Below are 18903 nucleotides of genomic sequence, written 5' to 3'. Positions count from 1 at the left end.
CTGTTTTGATGCCACTTCCACAATGATTAATGACGCTGAGCATTTTGTCACGTGTGTACCGGCCATGGGTGTAACTCTTTCGGAGAAATGTCTATTCAAATAATTTACCCACTTAAATTGTGTTATTTGGCTTTAAACTAATGAGTCTCAACAGTTCCTTATAAGTCTGGGTTTCTGGATACAAGTCTCTTGATACACAATTTGCAAACATTTCTCCATTCTGTGCATTGTTTTTTTATTTTCCTGAGGGTGTTTTTTGAAGCACAGAAATTTTAAATATTGACCAAGTTCAATTTGTCTTTTTCTTTTGTTGCATAGGATTTTGGTGTTATAGCTAAGAAATTATTGCCCGATCCAAGGTCATGAAGATTTCCTCCTATATTTTCTTCAAGAGTTTTATAGGTTTAGCTGTTATATTTAGGCTGATGATCCATTTTTTTTTTAAAGATTTTATTTATTTATTTGACAGAGATCACAAATAGGCAGAAAGGGAGGCAGAGAGAGAGAGGGGGAAGCAGGCTCCCCGCTGAGCAGAGAGCCCGATGCGGGGCTTGATCCCAGGACCTTGGGATCATGACCTGAGCTGAAGGCAGAGGCCTTAACCCACTGGGCCACCCAGGTGCCCCAAGGCTGATGATCCGTTTTGAGTACATTTTTTTATATGGTGTGAGGCAAGGGTCCAACTGCAACCTTTTGTATGTGTATATCCAGTTACCAAAGAACTACCTACTAGAAACATCATGGGCTCCTCATTCGACTGTCATGGCACTCTCATCAAAAATCAATTGACTATAGCGGGGCGCCTGGGTGGCTCAGTGGGTTGAGCCGCTGCCTTCGGCTCAGGTCATGATCTCGGGGTCCTGGGATCGAGTCCCGCATCGGGCTCTCTGCTCGGCGGGGAGCCTGCTCCCCCCCCCCCCTCTCTCTGCCTGCCTCTCCATCTACTTGTGATTTCTCTCTGTCAAATAAATAAATAAAATCTTTAAAAAAAAAAAATCAATTGACTATAAATTTAAGGGTACAATATACATTTTGATAAGTATTATGAAAAGTAAAATTTTACTTGAAATGTACTTCTCTAATGATAAAGAACCCTGATTCCCTTAGTTAAATGTTTAAGAATAAACATGATTTTGTTTGTTGATTCTGACTCTTTTTTTTTTTTTTAAAGATTTTATTTATTTATTTGACAGAGATCACAAATAGGCAGAGAGGCAGGCAGAGAGAGAGAGAGGAGGAAGCAGGCTCCCCGCTGAGCAGAGAGCCCGATGCGGGACTCGATCCCAGGACCCTGAGATCATGACCTGAGCCGAAGGCAGCGGCTTAACCCACTGAGCCACCCAGGCGCCCCTGTTGATTCTGACTCTTATCAGTGGTAAGATGCATTATTGTTTTTTTTATACGACCACTTTACTCACGTAACTCACACAGCGAAGACACAGACAAACCCAGGTCCGCCTGACTCATTACTTACATGATAATGGAAAGGACCAGTTCAGAATAACTGAGCGGCTCACTTCTAGCCTAATCATAAAATATTATTTGAACAACCAAATAGCACTGTCCAGGAAAAAAAAAATCTGTCCTCCAGCAGCCTGATTTTAAACCCTATTTCAGAGGGGAAAAGATCCCCTAGACTTGGATAGGTTTTTCCATTATTTACTCACTTTGAAGACCACGGAGTAGGAATCAGTCTTAGTGTGACATTAAAATGGGGATGTGGAGATACAATTTTTATCTTAAATCCAGGGATTCCTAGTCCGCACCTCTTCACCTCTAGCTGTACCGGGGCGGGGAGGACCCGGCCGTCACCGTTCCCGCCGTCACCGTTCCCGTCCTCCCTGGCGCGGGCCGCCACTCCCAACCCCTCGGGCAGCTTCCGTCCAAGACTCAGGGTAGAACCCAGCCAGGACAAAACCAGGAAGACCAAAATGATCATGTCTTCCTTTAAGTGGGTCTTTTAAATGACTTCTTTTCTAAGCCTGTTTATCATCATCAGATTCAAGAAAACCGCTAAATCTGCCGAGACTCTGCTTCCGGGCTATGACATCACGTAACAGAACGCTCGTTCAGAAGAGCCTTGGCAGTAATCCCAGGGAACGTGGAACTTACTCTTACCCTCATTAAGGTAAGAGAACTAACGCTTGGAACTTCATGTTGGAGTTAAACCACTCTCCTTCCCCCCCAGTACAGAATAATTAAAGCAAACTAATCCTTACTGCAGAATGTGTCGTCTATGCTCGCTCCTTTAAATACACTGCTGGTGCTGGGTCCTCTGGGGAGAAACAGGGGATCTGATCACCCCAGCACAGAGGAGTCCCACAGTCACAAGCACTGGGAGTCGTAGTGTAAGAGGACGCCGCAGCGTACAGGGTCCACATCCTCTGCGTAAGGAGGCGGACCCCGTCACGGCCTATTCAACAGGTCATCCTGGGTTCTCCTCCGCCTCTTTCATTTGTACGTGCACTGGGTAAACTTCTATTATGAACCAGGCACTAGGAAATAGAAGGAGAGTAAGGGAGTCAAATGATCCTGCACCTGGAGCTTACAATCTAATGAGGGAGACAGACAACGAACGGGAAACAGAGCAATCACGGGCTACAGAAAGGAATGGACAGGAGGCTGCGATACAGAGTAAAGGGAGGGGCCCTCTGTGGAGTGACAATCAGGAGAACAATTTTAAAGAAAATGACATCTGGTGGATACGGACATTAAACTCGTCCTTGAAGGACAAGAAGCCAACCACGGGAGAGTAGAACAGTTTTCAGACAGTGCGAGTAACAAGCATATACTGGCACGCTGGTGGGGAAGGCCTTAGTCTGTTCCAGGACCTGAGAGAAACCAGCAAGACCGCACATGGCAGCTTAGGGAGAAACGGGAACAGAGGGACAGGGGTGACGGGGAGGGGTGGGTTTGTAGGCACCAAGTCATCTTTTTTTTTTTTGCCTTTAAAATATTTGTTTATTTATTGGGGGGTAGGGACAGAAGGAGAGAGAATTCTAAAGCAGATTCCCCGCTGAGTATAGAGCCTGATGAGGGGCTTGATCCCAGGCCCCTGAGATCATGATCTGAGCCAAAATCATGAGTCAGATGTTTAACCAACTGAGCCACCCAGGCACCCCTGGGACAAGGTTACTCTTAAAAGCTATAGTAAGGAAGTCACTGTTTAACAGTAAGACACTGCAAGGTTTTAAGTATAACCTAGTTTCAGTTGTAAGATTTCTTTTCTTACTGTGTGGGGAGCGAAGTGGAGGGAGCAGGAATGGAACCGACACAGGTGTCAGAAGGCCGCTGCGGGAGTCGGAGCCGAAGTCACGTGCGGGACGCACCTGAGAGTGACAACAGGACCTGTAGACAAGCGGGACGAACTGCTCGGACGGCAACAGCCGAACTTGGGGGTGCGGACTGGATGCAGCTCTGGGAGAGCGGGAGGGACCCAGGATGACTTCCAGGTACTGGTTACTGATCTGGTAAGCCCAACGGCAGATCTCAGGAGGTACTGTTACCCCGATGCTAAACAAAGCCTTGAGATTTCCCCCCCAAAATGAACAGAAGGATAAACCCTGCTCAATTTGCAGGCAGATAAATGATTAGGAAAGTGGTGGGCTCTCTTCCGATGATTATTACGTATCCATGATCACGTCTTTCTGAACATGGAAACCTCTGAGACTGAAGCAGTGAACAGCTGCGCTTTCCCAGGTGACATCCTCGGGATCAAATGCTACAGACAAAGTAGTGTTTTTTATTACTGAAACTTGAGTAAGAAAGATGTATGTCATTGTGACTCCCAGAGAACAAAGAATTTGCAGAATTCTTCAGAGTGAGGATAAATTAAACGGTAAAGAAAGAGCTCAACCCCACCGGAGATGCAGAAATAATAGGAACATGGAAACACTTCATCCCAACTCAAGAAATGCCATTTCTTCCGAGCACCGTACGGTCTCTCCGGAGCACTCACCGACATGAATGGGGGCTGGGAACAGTCCGTACTCGTGCTCGCCAGGACAGTATTCCAGCTTCTCTTTCTTTAACTGGATCAACCGGCTCTTTGGGCTGTGACAGGAAAAGAATGGAAGTTATCAGAGGCGATAGAATCTCCTCCTGTGGCCAAACAAAGAAAACAGACCCCCATCAAGAGTTTTTGTTTTATGACTCCCGGTGGCTCAGTCGCTTAAGCCGCTGCCTTCAGCTTAGTCATGATCCCCGGGTCCTAGGATTGAGTCCTGCACTAGGCTCCTAGCTCGATGGGGAGTCTGCCTTCTCCCCCTACCTCTCCTGCTCCCCCTGTTTGTGCTCTCTCTCGTCAAATAAATAAATACAATCTTAAAAAGTATTTGTTTTAACAGTGGCTTAAATTTTAAATGCATATTTTTGGGGGGGAGCGATATAAAATACATTCACGTATTTTTAGAATCTATATTTTTGAACTTGTCTTTTAGGAATTACACATAAAAAAGAGCCCTGTTAGCATTTCCAGCAGTTTTGCAAGAGGCATCGAAGTTTCAGATCTGATCGTAATAATGACCTTACACTTGGCCCATAATTATGGCACGAATGTATGTATTATTTTCAAAATTTTTTATTTTTCTAAGATTTTACTCATTTATTCATTTGAGAGAGAGAGAGAGCACATGAGCCAGGGGAGGGGGGAGCACAGGGAGAGGGACAAGCAGACTCCCCACCGAGTGCAGAGCCTGACTCTCGGGTTGATCATATGACCCAAGATCACGACCTGAGCTGAAATCAAGAGTTGGACATTTAACCAACTGAGCCACCGAGGTGTCTCTATTTTCGTTTTGTTTTTTTTAAATTTTTTAAGTAAGCTCAATACCCAATGTGGGGCTTGAACCTACAACCCTGGGATCAAGAGTTGCAAGCTCCGTCAACTGAGCCAGCCAGGCCGCCTGAAGACTTATAGTTTAGGCAGTACTTTCACACATGATCATTTATATCAATCCTATGAAGTAGGTAAGAAGAGATGTTAGCTCTAGTTTACAGATCTGAAAACAGATGCTCTATGAGCTCAAATGACTTGCCGTCATTTTAGTAGCTACGAAGGAGATTTAAGGCGAAAACCCCAGTTTCCTGCGCGGCTCCTCCTCACTGTTCTTTTTTTCTACTCTGCAACATCTCCACAGACGCACGTCTCCGACTTGTCTGTCTGACTGGTCTGTGCTTCTGATATTTGGTATGACATTAGTCGTGAGACATTTCACAAATACATAAAAGGGGAAAAAGAAAAAGAAATAAAAAGGAAACGAAGAAAAAGAAAAAAGCGTTGCCGAAGAGCCTCACTTAGTCTACTCGGATTTTATTTTGCCTTTAAGTTCCAACAAATAAGGCTGATGTATTTCTTTCCCCTGTGAATCACAACATACTGCTGTCTCAGATTTTTTTTTTTATTTGACAGAGAGGGAGAAATCACAAGTAGGCAGAGAGGCAGGCAGAGAGAGAGGAGGAAGCAGGCTCCCCGCTGAGCAAAGAGCCCGATGCGGGGCTCGATCCCAGGACCCTGGGATTATGACCTGAGCTGAAGGCAGAGGCTTTAACCCACTGAGTCACCCAGGCGCCCCCATACTGCTTTTTTAAAAACAAGTCTATCTTGTTACAAGCAGCTCTAGTAATACATATTTTGTAGGTAAGAAAACTGAGGCTCCCAAAAGTAAGTTATTTGTAGAACCTGAAGTTCTTAAATTTGAACACTGGTTCCTTCTACTAGATCATTCATTTATTTGTTCAACAATTACTGAGCACTCACTAAGTCCGGGTCCTGTCTTTTTTTTTTTTTTTTTTAAGATTTTATTAATTTGGGGCGCCTGGGTGGCTCAGTGGGTTAAGCCTCCGCCTTCAGCTCAGGTCACGGTGTCAAGGTCCTTGGATCGAGCCCCGTACCTGGCTCTCTGCTCAGCGGGGAGTCTACTTCCTCCTCTGCCTGTCTCTCTGCCTACTTGTGATCTCTCTCTGTCTCTGTCAAATAAATAAATAAAACCTTAGAAAACATTTTAAAATCTTAAAGAAGATTTTATTTATTTGAGCGAGAGCGCGAGTGTGTGCGTGCATAAGCGGGGCGGGGTGGAGGGGGAGAAAGGGAGAAGCAGGCTCTCCGCGGACAGGGAGACCGGCAAGGGGCTCGATCCCAGCTCTGCGCTCAGGACCTGAGCAAAGACAGATGCTTTGCCAGCTGAGCCACCCAGGTGCACCTCAAGTCCTGTTCTGCGTGCTAAGACGGTAACGGATAAGACAGTTTACACTGTTCTTAGGTGCAAAGACAATACGTAGGTAAGAAAAACTAAGAAAATAGAAAAAAATTCAGAAAATGGAAAATGGTAGGCCTATAATTAAAATAATTTATTAAAATAATTAAAATAATTACTCTCTCTGAACAGAGAGTAACAGCGGCTCTTCTGAGGAAGTGATGTTCAGCTCAGTGTTAAGTGTCCCCGGGTCTTGGCAGGGACAGGGACGAGGAAACGGGACGACCAGGCAGGGGGAGGAAGTCTGTGGGAGCCGGTCACACCGGAATGGGACCGCGAAGGAGGAGGAATCAAAAGAGGCTGAAGGGGTACAGACGAGGCCAAGAATGTGGATGCGGTCAATGCGGTCATGCCGAGTGGTTGCAACACTGGCAAAGAGCTTGGGAACAGCTTCAAAGAAGAAAAGGAAAGATGAGAGGTCGCTCTCTTCATATCCACAAACCACTTTTCTCATTAAAAACAAAACAAAACAAAACCAAATAACTGTGAACACAGCTGTGAAATTTTAAAAAAGATTTATTTATCTATCTTATCAATCAATCAATCAATCAATCAGAGAGAGAGAGAGTACCCAGCAGGGGGAGAGGGACAGAGAGTCTCAAGCCGACTCTCTTTATTGACGTTGGCTCAATAAAACCAACGATCCAACTGACAACTGGGCACCGTGTCCGAGTGTCAAAGACGGCACACAAACGGCCTCCGCCGTGGAAAACGGGGGCTCAACAGCCAGAATTATGACGGAAATGCCAATCAAAACGAGGGAGCATCTCGTGCTTGCTAGACAGGCTACGCCGAAAACCAAGAAGTGTCCGGACGATGCGGAGAAGAGCAGACGCTTGTGCTGTGCCGCCGGCGCGTGCCTGATGAAGCACGGCGTGGGGGTTCCTCCAAGGGCCGCGCGGGACCCAGCAGTCCCGGCTCCGGGTGCTGTCGAGACCCCAGGGCAGCACGCGCCACCGGCGGCGCCTGCGGCTGCTGGACCGCTCCCTGCAGCGGCGCAAACGTGGGAACAGCGCGGCGTGTGCCGGCGGCTGAGAGCATGAAGGGGACGCGTGTACGCGCGCACACACGTGCACACACACGAGAAGGCTATTGAGTCATAAACCAAAGGACGTCCTGGCCCGCTGGACTACTGCAGTCGGCTGAGCGACTGACCGGATCTGGTTTCCGCTCGGGCTGTGACCTCAGGGTCATGGAGTGTGCTTGAGACTCTCTGTCCCTCTCTCCCTCTGCTCCTTTCCCTTATCCTCTCGAATAAATAGTTCTTTTCCCCAAATAAATCTTAAAAAAAAGAAAAAGCCTCTCCCCTTCTCTGTCCCTGCAGTGCGTCCGCACAAACCAAGCTGTCCCGCCACGCGTGAGGGCACGGATGGGAGTGTCACGTGGCAGGAAAGGAGAGCGAAGGACAAACACCCTACGGCCCACTGCCTACGTGGCAACTTCGAGAACAACAAAATCCCAAGCTCACGGATACAAACAACAGACTAGTGGTCGCCAGAGCGGGAACTGCGGCCTGGGTGAGACGCAGGACAGTGGAAATGCAGGAGGAACAAGCCTCCGGGCCTGAGACGGGCCATTCCCGGGGACGTGGCGCCCAGTGCGGCCGCAGCAAGCGGTGCTGCGGGTCTTAGAAGTTCTTACCGCAAGAGACAAAGTGTTGGAATGTGTGGTGGCGGGGCTAACTGTGGCGACGGATTCACAGTATTTACACAAGCCGAATCAAGGCATTATACACCTGAAACCAGCATTTTACATGTCAATTATGTTTCGATCTAGAAAAAGAACGTACAGTCCAGAAATCAGATAGAGACGCTAAGATGGCTGGGAGAAAGTGTGAAAGTACCAGCACATACTTTTGAGGCATCTCTGCAAACGTCAGAGAACGCACGTGCAACAAGCAGCGGTGCGGCACAGCGACACTCGACGCTTCCTGCTTCGCGGAGAAGGACCCGTCACGGTGCTGGTGGCACTCCGGCTGCACAAACCTCATCTATTCGTAAAGAAACATCAGGAAAACTCAAACTTAAGGACCTCTTAGGAAACAACTCTTCTGTCCCCTTCAAAGGCGCCAGTCTGATGAAGGACAAAGACAGGCAGAAGCACGGTCCCAAATGCAAGAACGAGCGAGCCCGCACAGGGTGTCCCCGGACTGCGCACGGCCGCCCGAAGCCGCTGGCCGCGCCGTGACGGCGCCGAGCGCTGGGCCCGGCCGGGGAGGAGCTGTGCGCTGGGGAAAGTACAGCAGCAACGTTGACGATCCTGAATTTAGAATCTGTTATCCTCTTTATACGAGAAAATGTCTTTTGGTCTTAGGAAACACGGAAGGAAATATTTACGAGTAACGTTGTCAGAATGTGTGACTTACCACCGAGCACAGAGGAGAAGGTGTGGGTGTGCGTGACAGAGACACACGTGAGGGGAGGGAAGCAGAGAAGTGGCGGATTATGACCCCCCGAGCGTCTGGATGGGAGGGCCACAGTGTTTCTGTACAATCCTGTGATCATCTACGAAGGTAACACAGACTATCCATAAAAATAGGGAATAAGTACATGATGTAGGGAAAATCCTAATTTTTGTACAACAATCTAATTTACTCAGGTAATAGAATTTATTGAGGTAAGTGTTTAAATAAACTTTTTTAAAAAAAAGATTTTATTTATTGGGGCACCTGGTGGCTCAGTGGGTTAAAGCCTCTGCCTTCGGCTCAGGTCATGATCCCAAGGTCCTGGGATTGAGCCCCGCATCGGGCTTTATGCTGGGTGAGGAGCTGCCTCCGCGCCCCCCTACACCTGCTGCTCTGCCTACTTGTGATCTCTGTCAAGTAAATAAATAAAATCTTAAAAAAAAAGAGACTAAAAAATAATATTTTATTTATTTGACAGAAGCAGAGATAGTGAGAAGGAACACAAGCAGGGGGAGTGGGAGCCGGAGAAGCAGGCTTCCCGCCGAGCAGGGAGCCACATGCGGGGCTGGATCCCAGGACCCTGGAGTCATGACCTGAGCCGAAGGCAGACGCTTAACAACAAAGCCACCCAGGCGCCCTTAAATAAACTTTTTTAACACCAAATAACTACAGGAAAGATAGGACCAAAACCATGGCAAAAGGTAACGAAAAACTGTATTGAGTTAGATCAAAAGACTGTTCTCGTAGAAAACGTAAGAGAACATATTTGAATGACTGCTTTGCTTCGAACCTCCAGGAGTTTAGGACGATGACAAACGAATTTAAATATAATTGATCTAAATGACAATTTACTTAAGAGTTCTCTGTAAATGTAAAGGGAGGCACACAAATTGTAATAATAGTTGACCACAGAAACTGGTTCTTTTTTTTTTTTTTACACACATCCACAACACAAACTTTTGAGCAAAATTTTGCATTTACTACATTTTGGAATGTATTTCTTTGGTGAATTGAAAAAGCACAAACTGAAATAATTTACTTACACATTTTTTGCCAAGTAAAAGGGCAGATACTACTCTAAGACTTTAAAATTTTTCTAAGATTTTAAGTCCTATGTATTATATTTTAGGAATTCAGGCACTTAGTTCTATTCCTTTTCTTTTAAAATATATTTTAGAAACCAGTAGGTTCTAAAAGATTTCTCTAAGACAAACAAAGTGAACTCATGGCCTAAAGAAGTTTATGGAAGCAAACATGCCCAGGTTACCTCTCAGAACGCAATTAAACTCATAGCTCATAAGGTGCTTATACTAAGCTTTACTAGTGGAAAAAGAGAAGTAAAACTAATTTCAACTAGAGGAGAATTAAGGATACTTTTACCTAATGAGAAAACATTTCAGACTTTGAATAAGATCTGAAAGAATGAGTGGGATCTGTCACGTATATGGGAAGGAGGAAAGTAGCTTTTACCACGTAGGGCAAACACCTAGGCCAAGTGCTGAGAGAAAAGGACAGAGAATTTGGGGGAAATAATCGGATGTTGTGGGTCAGAGGAACGAACAGATTAAGGAGTTTAATAAGGAGCGCCTGGTGCCTCAGTGGGTTAAGCGTCTGACTCCTGGTTTCAGCTCAGGCCGGATCACAGGGTGACCGCAGGGTGACGGGATGGAGCCCCACTTCCCGGTCCGCTCAGCGCTCAGCAGGGGCGCCTGTTTGAGATCCGTTCCCTCTGCCTCCCCTCCGCCTCCGCCCCCTCCCCGGCTCTCTCCAGTGCAGTGTAACTGGCGGAAAGACAAGAAAACAGGTCACACGAGGCCGCAGAGGGTCTTCTGGATGGGATGCAGGAAGTAAGTGTCTGAGAAGACATCTCGGTGGGGGAACGACAGCCCAGACCAGCGCCGATCGCTGTCTGCAGGAGGGCACGAGCGTCTTGGCGCAGTTAATTTCATCTGAGGCCACACTTAGTGACAATGGAATAAGGCATCGTAAAAACGCATGGCTTACTTCCTATCTGTCAACCAAGTAATCCTCTACCGTGCTACGAAACAGGTGTCTTCATCAGCGCCCCTGTTTCGCTGAGGACCCTGAGGACCCAGGCTCCGGAACACGCCCGAATGCACACACCCAGTCAGTGGCGGAACTGGGATTTGGGACGAGTTCTCGTACCACAGCTTCCTGTACATCCTTCACCGGATTTAAGAACCGTGTGACTCTAGCCTCTTTCTCCCCATACGATCTACTCTGTATGCCTCATGCAGTTAAATTTTTGAGAATACTCATTTCGTAAACAACTTTGCTGACGATGTGAACATTTCTCTCAACACACTCGACCAGCAAATACTACTTTCTCTAACTGTTATCTTACGGATTTTATTTTGTTTAGATTAACGTGAATTTACATGATTTTACAGCACAGCTACCCACAGGGAGACTTCCGGAATCTCAGTCCAAGGAAAATCCCATTACCTATTCAAAGGTGAACTACAATTGTACCCGGCTAAAATATTTCTGCACAAAGCCTGAGGACAGCAGGGGCATGAATGAAGCCCCGAGAGGCCCTGTCACGCACAGCAGCAGGGCAGCGTTCCTACCCTCTGTTGTGCCCTCGGTCTCTAACCTTCCTGTTAAAACCATTTTACCTTGAAACTTAAGAGCACCGAGGAGCACGACACATTTGCAAACAAAATAAAAAAGATCCCATTCTCAGGTTACTACGTAAACTTGACCAGCCCTAATGTTTTATCTCATGAAGTACATAATGTCAAAATATACATGTTTATCGGGAACAAGCATTCCATTTAAATAGGAATTAATCACATGTTCCAGACAAGTCAACTGTATTTTACAATCAAATGTACTTAAGTATTTAATCGAGCACAGCGGACCGGATGAAGTATGGTAACACGCGGAACGTGCTCAGCACGGTAACTGACACAGCCCGCATCAGGAACTACTAACTTCCTTCTTCGGGTTAGCCAGGGATGACACAGCCTCGCTGGATTTGACAGACCTGACCGGACTGTACAGACCAGGGCACCAGATGTGCAAACCAACATCAAACAATCAACCTGAGCGGGGAGCCTGGCAGGGTGAGCCCCAAGAGCGCGTGACCCTCATCTCTGGGTCACACGCTCGAGGCCCACACTGGGTGCAGAGCATACTTAAAGAGAAAAAAATTATTAGAAGAAAAAAAAAGTTAAATTTCTTAACTTCTTTAAAACCAGGACGTGGGAAAGCTCATTCAAGTTTGACTCAAAACCCCAGAAACATAAGGCACCTGGCGGGCTCAGTCAGAGAGGCGCACAAGCCTTGACCTCTAGGTCATGAGTTTGACCTTCATGTCGGGTACAGAGTTTACTTAAACAAACAAACAAAATTTAAAAAAAAATCTAGAAACATGATAAAAACAGAAAATTAAAACACAAAGCATTATAAACTTCGTGTGAATAAAAACAATCATTATAAGCAAAGTCCACAAATGACAGAATCCACTAAAATGCTCTTAGGATTAATAATTGAGTTAAGTAAGGTTCCAAGATTGTAGGATACGACCAATATACAAAACTCGATTGTATATTTCTATTCACTAGCAGTAAGTATCCAAAAATGAAAAAAAAATTCCATTAATGGGGTCCTGGGTAGCTCAGTCAGTTAAGCGTCTGCCTTCGGCTTGGGTGGTGATCTCGGTGTCCTGGGGTTGAGCCCTGAATCGGGCTCCCTGCTCAGTAGGGAGTCGTCTTCTCCCTCTCCTTCTGCTTCTCTCCCTGGCTCATGCTCTCTCTCTCAAATAAATCAAATCTTAAAAAAAAAATTCCATTTACAAGCCTCGAAAGAATGAAACGATTAGGAAATGCTTAATAGAAAAAGTGCATAAGTGAACACTGAAAACTAAAAACATTGTTGAAAGAGATTTCAAATGATTAAATAACTAGAAAAAATTCACATGTTAAGAATACTTAATACTGGGGCCCCTGAGTGGCTCAGTGGTTAAGCGTCTGCCTTCGGCTCAGGTCATGATCCCAGGGTCCTGGGGTCGAGCCCCGTATCAGGCTCTCTGCTCAGCAGGGAGCCTGCTTCTCTCTCTCTCCCGCTCCCCCTGCTTGTGCTCCCTCTTTTGCTGTCCCTTTCTGTCAAATAAGTAAATAAAATCTTAAAAAAAAAAAAAAAAAAAAGATTCTCTCTCTCCCTCTCCCTCTCCTAACCCCCACCACCACTCATGCTCTCTCTCCTTTTGTTAAAAAAACAAAAACAAAAACAAAACCACTTAATACTGTTAGGACTGTAAAACCCCCCAATTGATATACATTTTTTCAGAAGCCCCACTGACTTATTTGCAGAAATCGACAAAATGATCCTGAAAATATCAAGGGATCCAGAATTAGCCAAAGTTGGGATAAACCAGAACAGCGAAGGTTAGAGATGTCACACTTCCTGATCTGAGTCTACCACAAGCGACAGTGTTCAACACAACATGCTACTGGGACGGTCACAGATGTGTGACCGGCAAGCACAAAAGACAGATGGCAAACTGACAAGCATATTTGTAAAGGGCAAATTTCCTTAACATACAAGGGCCTTTCAAGGGGGAAAAAGAAAAGACTAATAAGCTGAGAGAAAAATGGGGAAAAAAAGCATACACAATTCATAGAAAAAGATCAAGACTTGAACATATACGAAAAGATACTCGACAATTTCACGTATGAGAAAAATGCAAATCAGAACCCACTGGAGATAACATTTCACACCTGTCTCATGGGTAAAAATGTACAAGTGTGACAACATAATTAGGGCTGGGGTCCAGGAAGACTGCAGAAGGGCACAGCTGCACCGGGAGCACAATTAGTCAATGTTTACAGAATTGTATGTAGGCTCACTGTTGAATTCGGTAATTCTGCTTCTCTGAACTTACCCCAGGACAGATCTCCAGAGCATCAAACAGCACGGGGACACAGTCATTCACTGCGTGTTACTGCTCTCTCTTTTTAAAAAGATTTTATTTGAGGGAGAGAGAGAGAGAGAGCAAGAGAGAGCACAAGCAGGGGTGGGGGAGTAGGAACAGGGGGTGGGAAGGTAGGGGCCGAGCCGAGGGGCAGGGAGAAGCAAACTCTGCAGTGAGCAGGGAGCCCGATGCGGGACTCGATCCTGGGACTCAGGGTCATGACCTGAGCAGAAGGCAGACGCTCAACCCAGCCACCCAGGCGCGGCTGACATGATCTATAGCAGGAACCATTAGGAACAACTGAAACGTCCTTTTCCGGGCAGCATGATTGGATAAACTGTGCTACAGCTACATACTCAGTTATTATGAAGCTATAAAACCGTAGTCTGGGTGTATAAAAAATGTTTACAACAGCATTAATCATGGCAGCAAAAAAGTACAAAGAACTCCTGGGGCGTCTGGGGGGCTCAGTGGGTTGAACATCTGCCTTCGGCCCAGGTCATGGGGCCCACGGTCCTAGGAGCGAGCTTGGAGTCCCTGCTTATGTACACTCTCTGTCAAATAAACAAAATCTTTTAAAAAACAGTACAAGTAACTCAAATGTTCTCCAACTGACAAATGACCAAATGAAATGGGGTTATGCGGTATATCCAACGGAACGTTATTTGGGAAGCTCTGCCACTACCGGAAAATTAACGAGTGTGGAGGAGCGCGCTGAGTGTCGGAGGAGAGCGCAGACTCAGCTGACATCTTGATTCGAGTCCCGTGAGACACAGGGCTGAAGCGCCCAGACTCTTGGAATTCTGGGGAAATTATCTGTGAGATAATAAGTCTGTGATGTTTTAAACTGCTAAGACTGTGGTAATTTTGTTACACAGTAACAGAATATTATTACACACGGGTTTGTGCATATTTATGTTTTATAGAAGCTTTACAAATTTCCTTCCTTTTTAAGGTAAATAATATTCCAGAATATAATTTTTTTTTTTTTTTTTTTTTTTTTAATTTACTTGACAGACAGAGATCACAAGTAGGCAGAGAGGCAGGCAGAGAGAGAGGAAGGAAAGCAGGCTCCTGCTGAACAAAGAGCCCGATGCGGGGCTCGATCCCAGAATCCTGGGATCATGACCTGAGCCGAAAGCAGAGGCTTAACCCACTGAGCCACCCAGGCGCCCCTCTCTAACTGTTATCTTACGGATTTTATTTTGTTTAGATTAACGTGAATTTACATGATTTTACAGCACAGCTACCCACAGGGAGACTTCCGGAATCTCAGTCCAAGGAAAATCCCATTACCTATTCAAAGGTGAACTACAATTGTACCCGGCTAAAATATTTCTGCACAAAGCCTGAGGACAGCAGGGGCATGAATGAAGCCCCGAGAGGCCCTGTCACGCACAGCAGCAGGGCAGCGTTCCTACCCTCTGTTGTGCCCTCGGTCTCTAACCTTCCTGTTAAAACCATTTTACCTTGAAACTTAAGAGCACCGAGGAGCACGACACATTTGCAAACAAAATAAAAAAGATCCCATTCTCAGGTTACTACGTAAACTTGACCAGCCCTAATGTTTTATCTCATGAAGTACATAATGTCAAAATATACATGTTTATCGGGAACAAGCATTCCATTTAAATAGGAATTAATCACATGTTCCAGACAAGTCAACTGTATTTTACAATCAAATGTACTTAAGTATTTAATCGAGCACAGCGGACCGGATGAAGTATGGTAACACGCGGAACGTGCTCAGCACGGTAACTGACACAGCCCGCATCAGGAACTACTAACTTCCTTCTTCGGGTTAGCCAGGGATGACACAGCCTCGCTGGATTTGACAGACCTGACCGGACTGTACAGACCAGGGCACCAGATGTGCAAACCAACATCAAACAATCAACCTGAGCGGGGAGCCTGGCAGGGTGAGCCCCAAGAGCGCGTGACCCTCATCTCTGGGTCACACGCTCGAGGCCCACACTGGGTGCAGAGCATACTTAAAGAGAAAAAAATTATTAGAAGAAAAAAAAAGTTAAATTTCTTAACTTCTTTAAAACCAGGACGTGGGAAAGCTCATTCAAGTTTGACTCAAAACCCCAGAAACATAAGGCACCTGGCGGGCTCAGTCAGAGAGGCGCACAAGCCTTGACCTCTAGGTCATGAGTTTGACCTTCATGTCGGGTACAGAGTTTACTTAAACAAACAAACAAAATTTAAAAAAAATCTAGAAACATGATAAAAACAGAAAATTAAAACACAAAGCATTATAAACTTCGTGTGAATAAAAACAATCATTATAAGCAAAGTCCACAAATGACAGAATCCACTAAAATGCTCTTAGGATTAATAATTGAGTTAAGTAAGGTTCCAAGATTGTAGGATACGACCAATATACAAAACTCGATTGTATATTTCTATTCACTAGCAGTAAGTATCCAAAAATGAAAAAAAAATTCCATTAATGGGGTCCTGGGTAGCTCAGTCAGTTAAGCGTCTGCCTTCGGCTTGGGTGGTGATCTCGGTGTCCTGGGGTTGAGCCCTGAATCGGGCTCCCTGCTCAGTAGGGAGTCGTCTTCTCCCTCTCCTTCTGCTTCTCTCCCTGGCTCATGCTCTCTCTCTCAAATAAATCAAATCTTAAAAAAAAAATTCCATTTACAAGCCTCGAAAGAATGAAACGATTAGGAAATGCTTAATAGAAAAAGTGCATAAGTGAACACTGAAAACTAAAAACATTGTTGAAAGAGATTTCAAATGATTAAATAACTAGAAAAAATTCACATGTTAAGAATACTTAATACTGGGGCCCCTGAGTGGCTCAGTGGTTAAGCGTCTGCCTTCGGCTCAGGTCATGATCCCAGGGTCCTGGGGTCGAGCCCCGTATCAGGCTCTCTGCTCAGCAGGGAGCCTGCTTCTCTCTCTCTCCCGCTCCCCCTGCTTGTGCTCCCTCTTTTGCTGTCCCTTTCTGTCAAAAATAAGTAAATAAAATCTTAAAAAAAAAAAAAAAAAAAAAAAAAGATTCTCTCTCTCCCTCTCCCTCTCCTAACCCCCACCACCACTCATGCTCTCTCTCCTTTTGTTAAAAAAACAAAAAAACAAAAACAAAAAACCACTTAATACTGTTAGGACTGTAAAACCCCCCAATTGATATACACATTTTTTCAGAAGCCCCACTGACTTATTTGCAGAAATCGACAAAATGATCCTGAAAATATCAAGGGATCCAGAATTAGCCAAAGTTGGGATAAACCAGAACAGCGAAGGTTAGAGATGTCACACTTCCTGATCTGAGTCTACCACAAGCGACAGTGTTCAACACAACATGCTACTGGGACGGTCACAGATGTGTGACCGGCAAGCACAAAAGACAGATGGCAAACTGACAAGCATATTTGTAAAGGGCAAATTTCCTTAACATACAAGGGCCTTTCAAGGGGGAAAAAGAAAAGACTAATAAGCTGAGAGAAAAATGGGGAAAAAAAAAAAGCATACACAATTCATAGAAAAAGATCAAGACTTGAACATATACGAAAAGATACTCGACAATTTCACGTATGAGAAAAATGCAAATCAGAACCCACTGGAGATAACATTTCACACCTGTCTCATGGGTAAAAATGTACAAGTGTGACAACATAATTAGGGCTGGGGTCCAGGAAGACTGCAGAAGGGCACAGCTGCACCGGGAGCACAATTAGTCAATGTTTACAGAATTGTATGTAGGCTCACTGTTGAATTCGGTAATTCTGCTTCTCTGAACTTACCCCAGGACAGATCTCCAGAGCATCAAACAGCACGGGGACACAGTCATTCACTGCGTGTTACTGCTCTCTCTTTTTAAAAAGATTTTATTTGAGGGAGAGAGAGAGAGAGAGCAAGAGAGAGCACAAGCAGGGGTGGGGGAGTAGGAACAGGGGGTGGGAAGGTAGGGGCCGAGGGGCAGGGAGAAGCAAACTCTGCAGTGAGCAGGGAGCCCGATGCGGGACTCGATCCTGGGACTCAGGGTCATGACCTGAGCAGAAGGCAGACGCTCAACCCAGCCACCCAGGCGCGGCTGACATGATCTATAGCAGGAACCATTAGGAACAACTGAAACGTCCTTTTCCGGGCAGCATGATTGGATAAACTGTGCTACAGCTACATACTCAGTTATTATGAAGCTATAAAACCGTAGTCTGGGTGTATAAAAATGTTTACAACAGCATTAATCATGGCAGCAAAAAAGTACAAAGAACTCCTGGGGCGTCTGGGGGGCTCAGTGGGTTGAACATCTGCCTTCGGCCCAGGTCATGGGCCCACGGTCCTAGGAGCGAGCTTGGAGTCCCTGCTTATGTACACTCTCTGTCAAATAAACAAAATCTTTTAAAAAACAGTACAAGTAACTCAAATGTTCTCCAACTGACAAATGACCAAATGAAATGGGGTTATGCGGTATATCCAACGGAACGTTATTTGGGAAGCTCTGCCACTACCGGAAAATTAACGAGTGTGGAGGAGCGCGCTGAGTGTCGGAGGAGAGCGCAGACTCAGCTGACATCTTGATTCGAGTCCCGTGAGACACAGGGCTGAAGCGCCCAGACTCTTGGAATTCTGGGGAAATTATCTGTGAGATAATAAGTCTGTGATGTTTTAAACTGCTAAGACTGTGGTAATTTTGTTACACAGTAACAGAATATTATTACACACGGGTTTGTGCATATTTATGTTTTATAGAAGCTTTACAAATTTCCTTCCTTTTTAAGGTAAATAATATTCCAGAATATAATTTTTTCAGTATTTTTTTTTTTTAAAGAATTTACTTATTTGAGAGAGAGAGAGAGTGAGAAAGTACAAACACGGGGAGAGGGAGAAGCAGACTCTCCTGCTGAGCAGGGAGCTGGCCAAGGGATTTGATCCCAGGACTCTGAGATCATAACCTGAGCCAAAGGCAGATGTTTCACTGATGAAGCCACCCAGGTGCCCCCCGAATATAATTTTTTGAAGCATCTTAGATCTTGCTATTTATTAAAGTATATTAAATCTTGTTATCTGTTAAGCCTGTCAGGTCTGTATATAAAGGTTTTTTTTTTTTTTTTTTAGTTTACTTAGTTGTCAGGGAGAGAGCAGAAACACGCAGCAGAGAGGCAGAGGGAGAAGCAGGCTCCCTGCTGAGCAAGGAGCCCGATGTAGACTGGATCCCAGCAGCCTGGGATCAGGAACTGAGCTGAAGGCAGATGCTTAACCCACTGAGCCACCCAGGCGCCCCTGTCAGGACTATACTAAGGAACACTCGTCAGAAATAGCAGCTGTTAATGAAGTCACTTTACTACCACTAG

The 18903-nt window shown here is 45.4% G+C and overlaps 1 protein-coding gene across 10 annotated transcripts in view; it reads right to left on the bottom strand.

The window, feature by feature from the left end:
• The window catches only part of ASH1L (ASH1 like histone lysine methyltransferase), a 183478-nt gene that overhangs the window by 51273 nt on the left and 113302 nt on the right, over window positions 1–18903 (bottom strand). For all 10 annotated transcript variants that reach the window (XR_201234.3, XM_045086805.1, XM_045086802.1 and 7 more), the window contains one exon: window positions 3959–4053. Coding sequence is in view for 9 of the 10 variants with exons in the window: in XM_045086805.1 (XP_044942740.1) it covers window positions 3959–4053 (95 nt within the window). In the remaining variant the exon portion in view is untranslated. The remainder of the gene's footprint in view (window positions 1–3958; window positions 4054–18903) is intronic.

The sequence above is a fragment of the Mustela putorius genome, unplaced genomic scaffold, assembly GCF_011764305.1.
Source record: "Mustela putorius furo isolate JIRA1106 unplaced genomic scaffold, ASM1176430v1.1 tig00000997_pilon_pilon_pilon, whole genome shotgun sequence".
Taxonomy (NCBI): domain Eukaryota; kingdom Metazoa; phylum Chordata; class Mammalia; order Carnivora; family Mustelidae; genus Mustela; species Mustela putorius.
The sequence above is the reverse complement of the archived record's forward strand: the minus strand, read 5'-3'. Positions and strand labels throughout refer to the sequence as shown.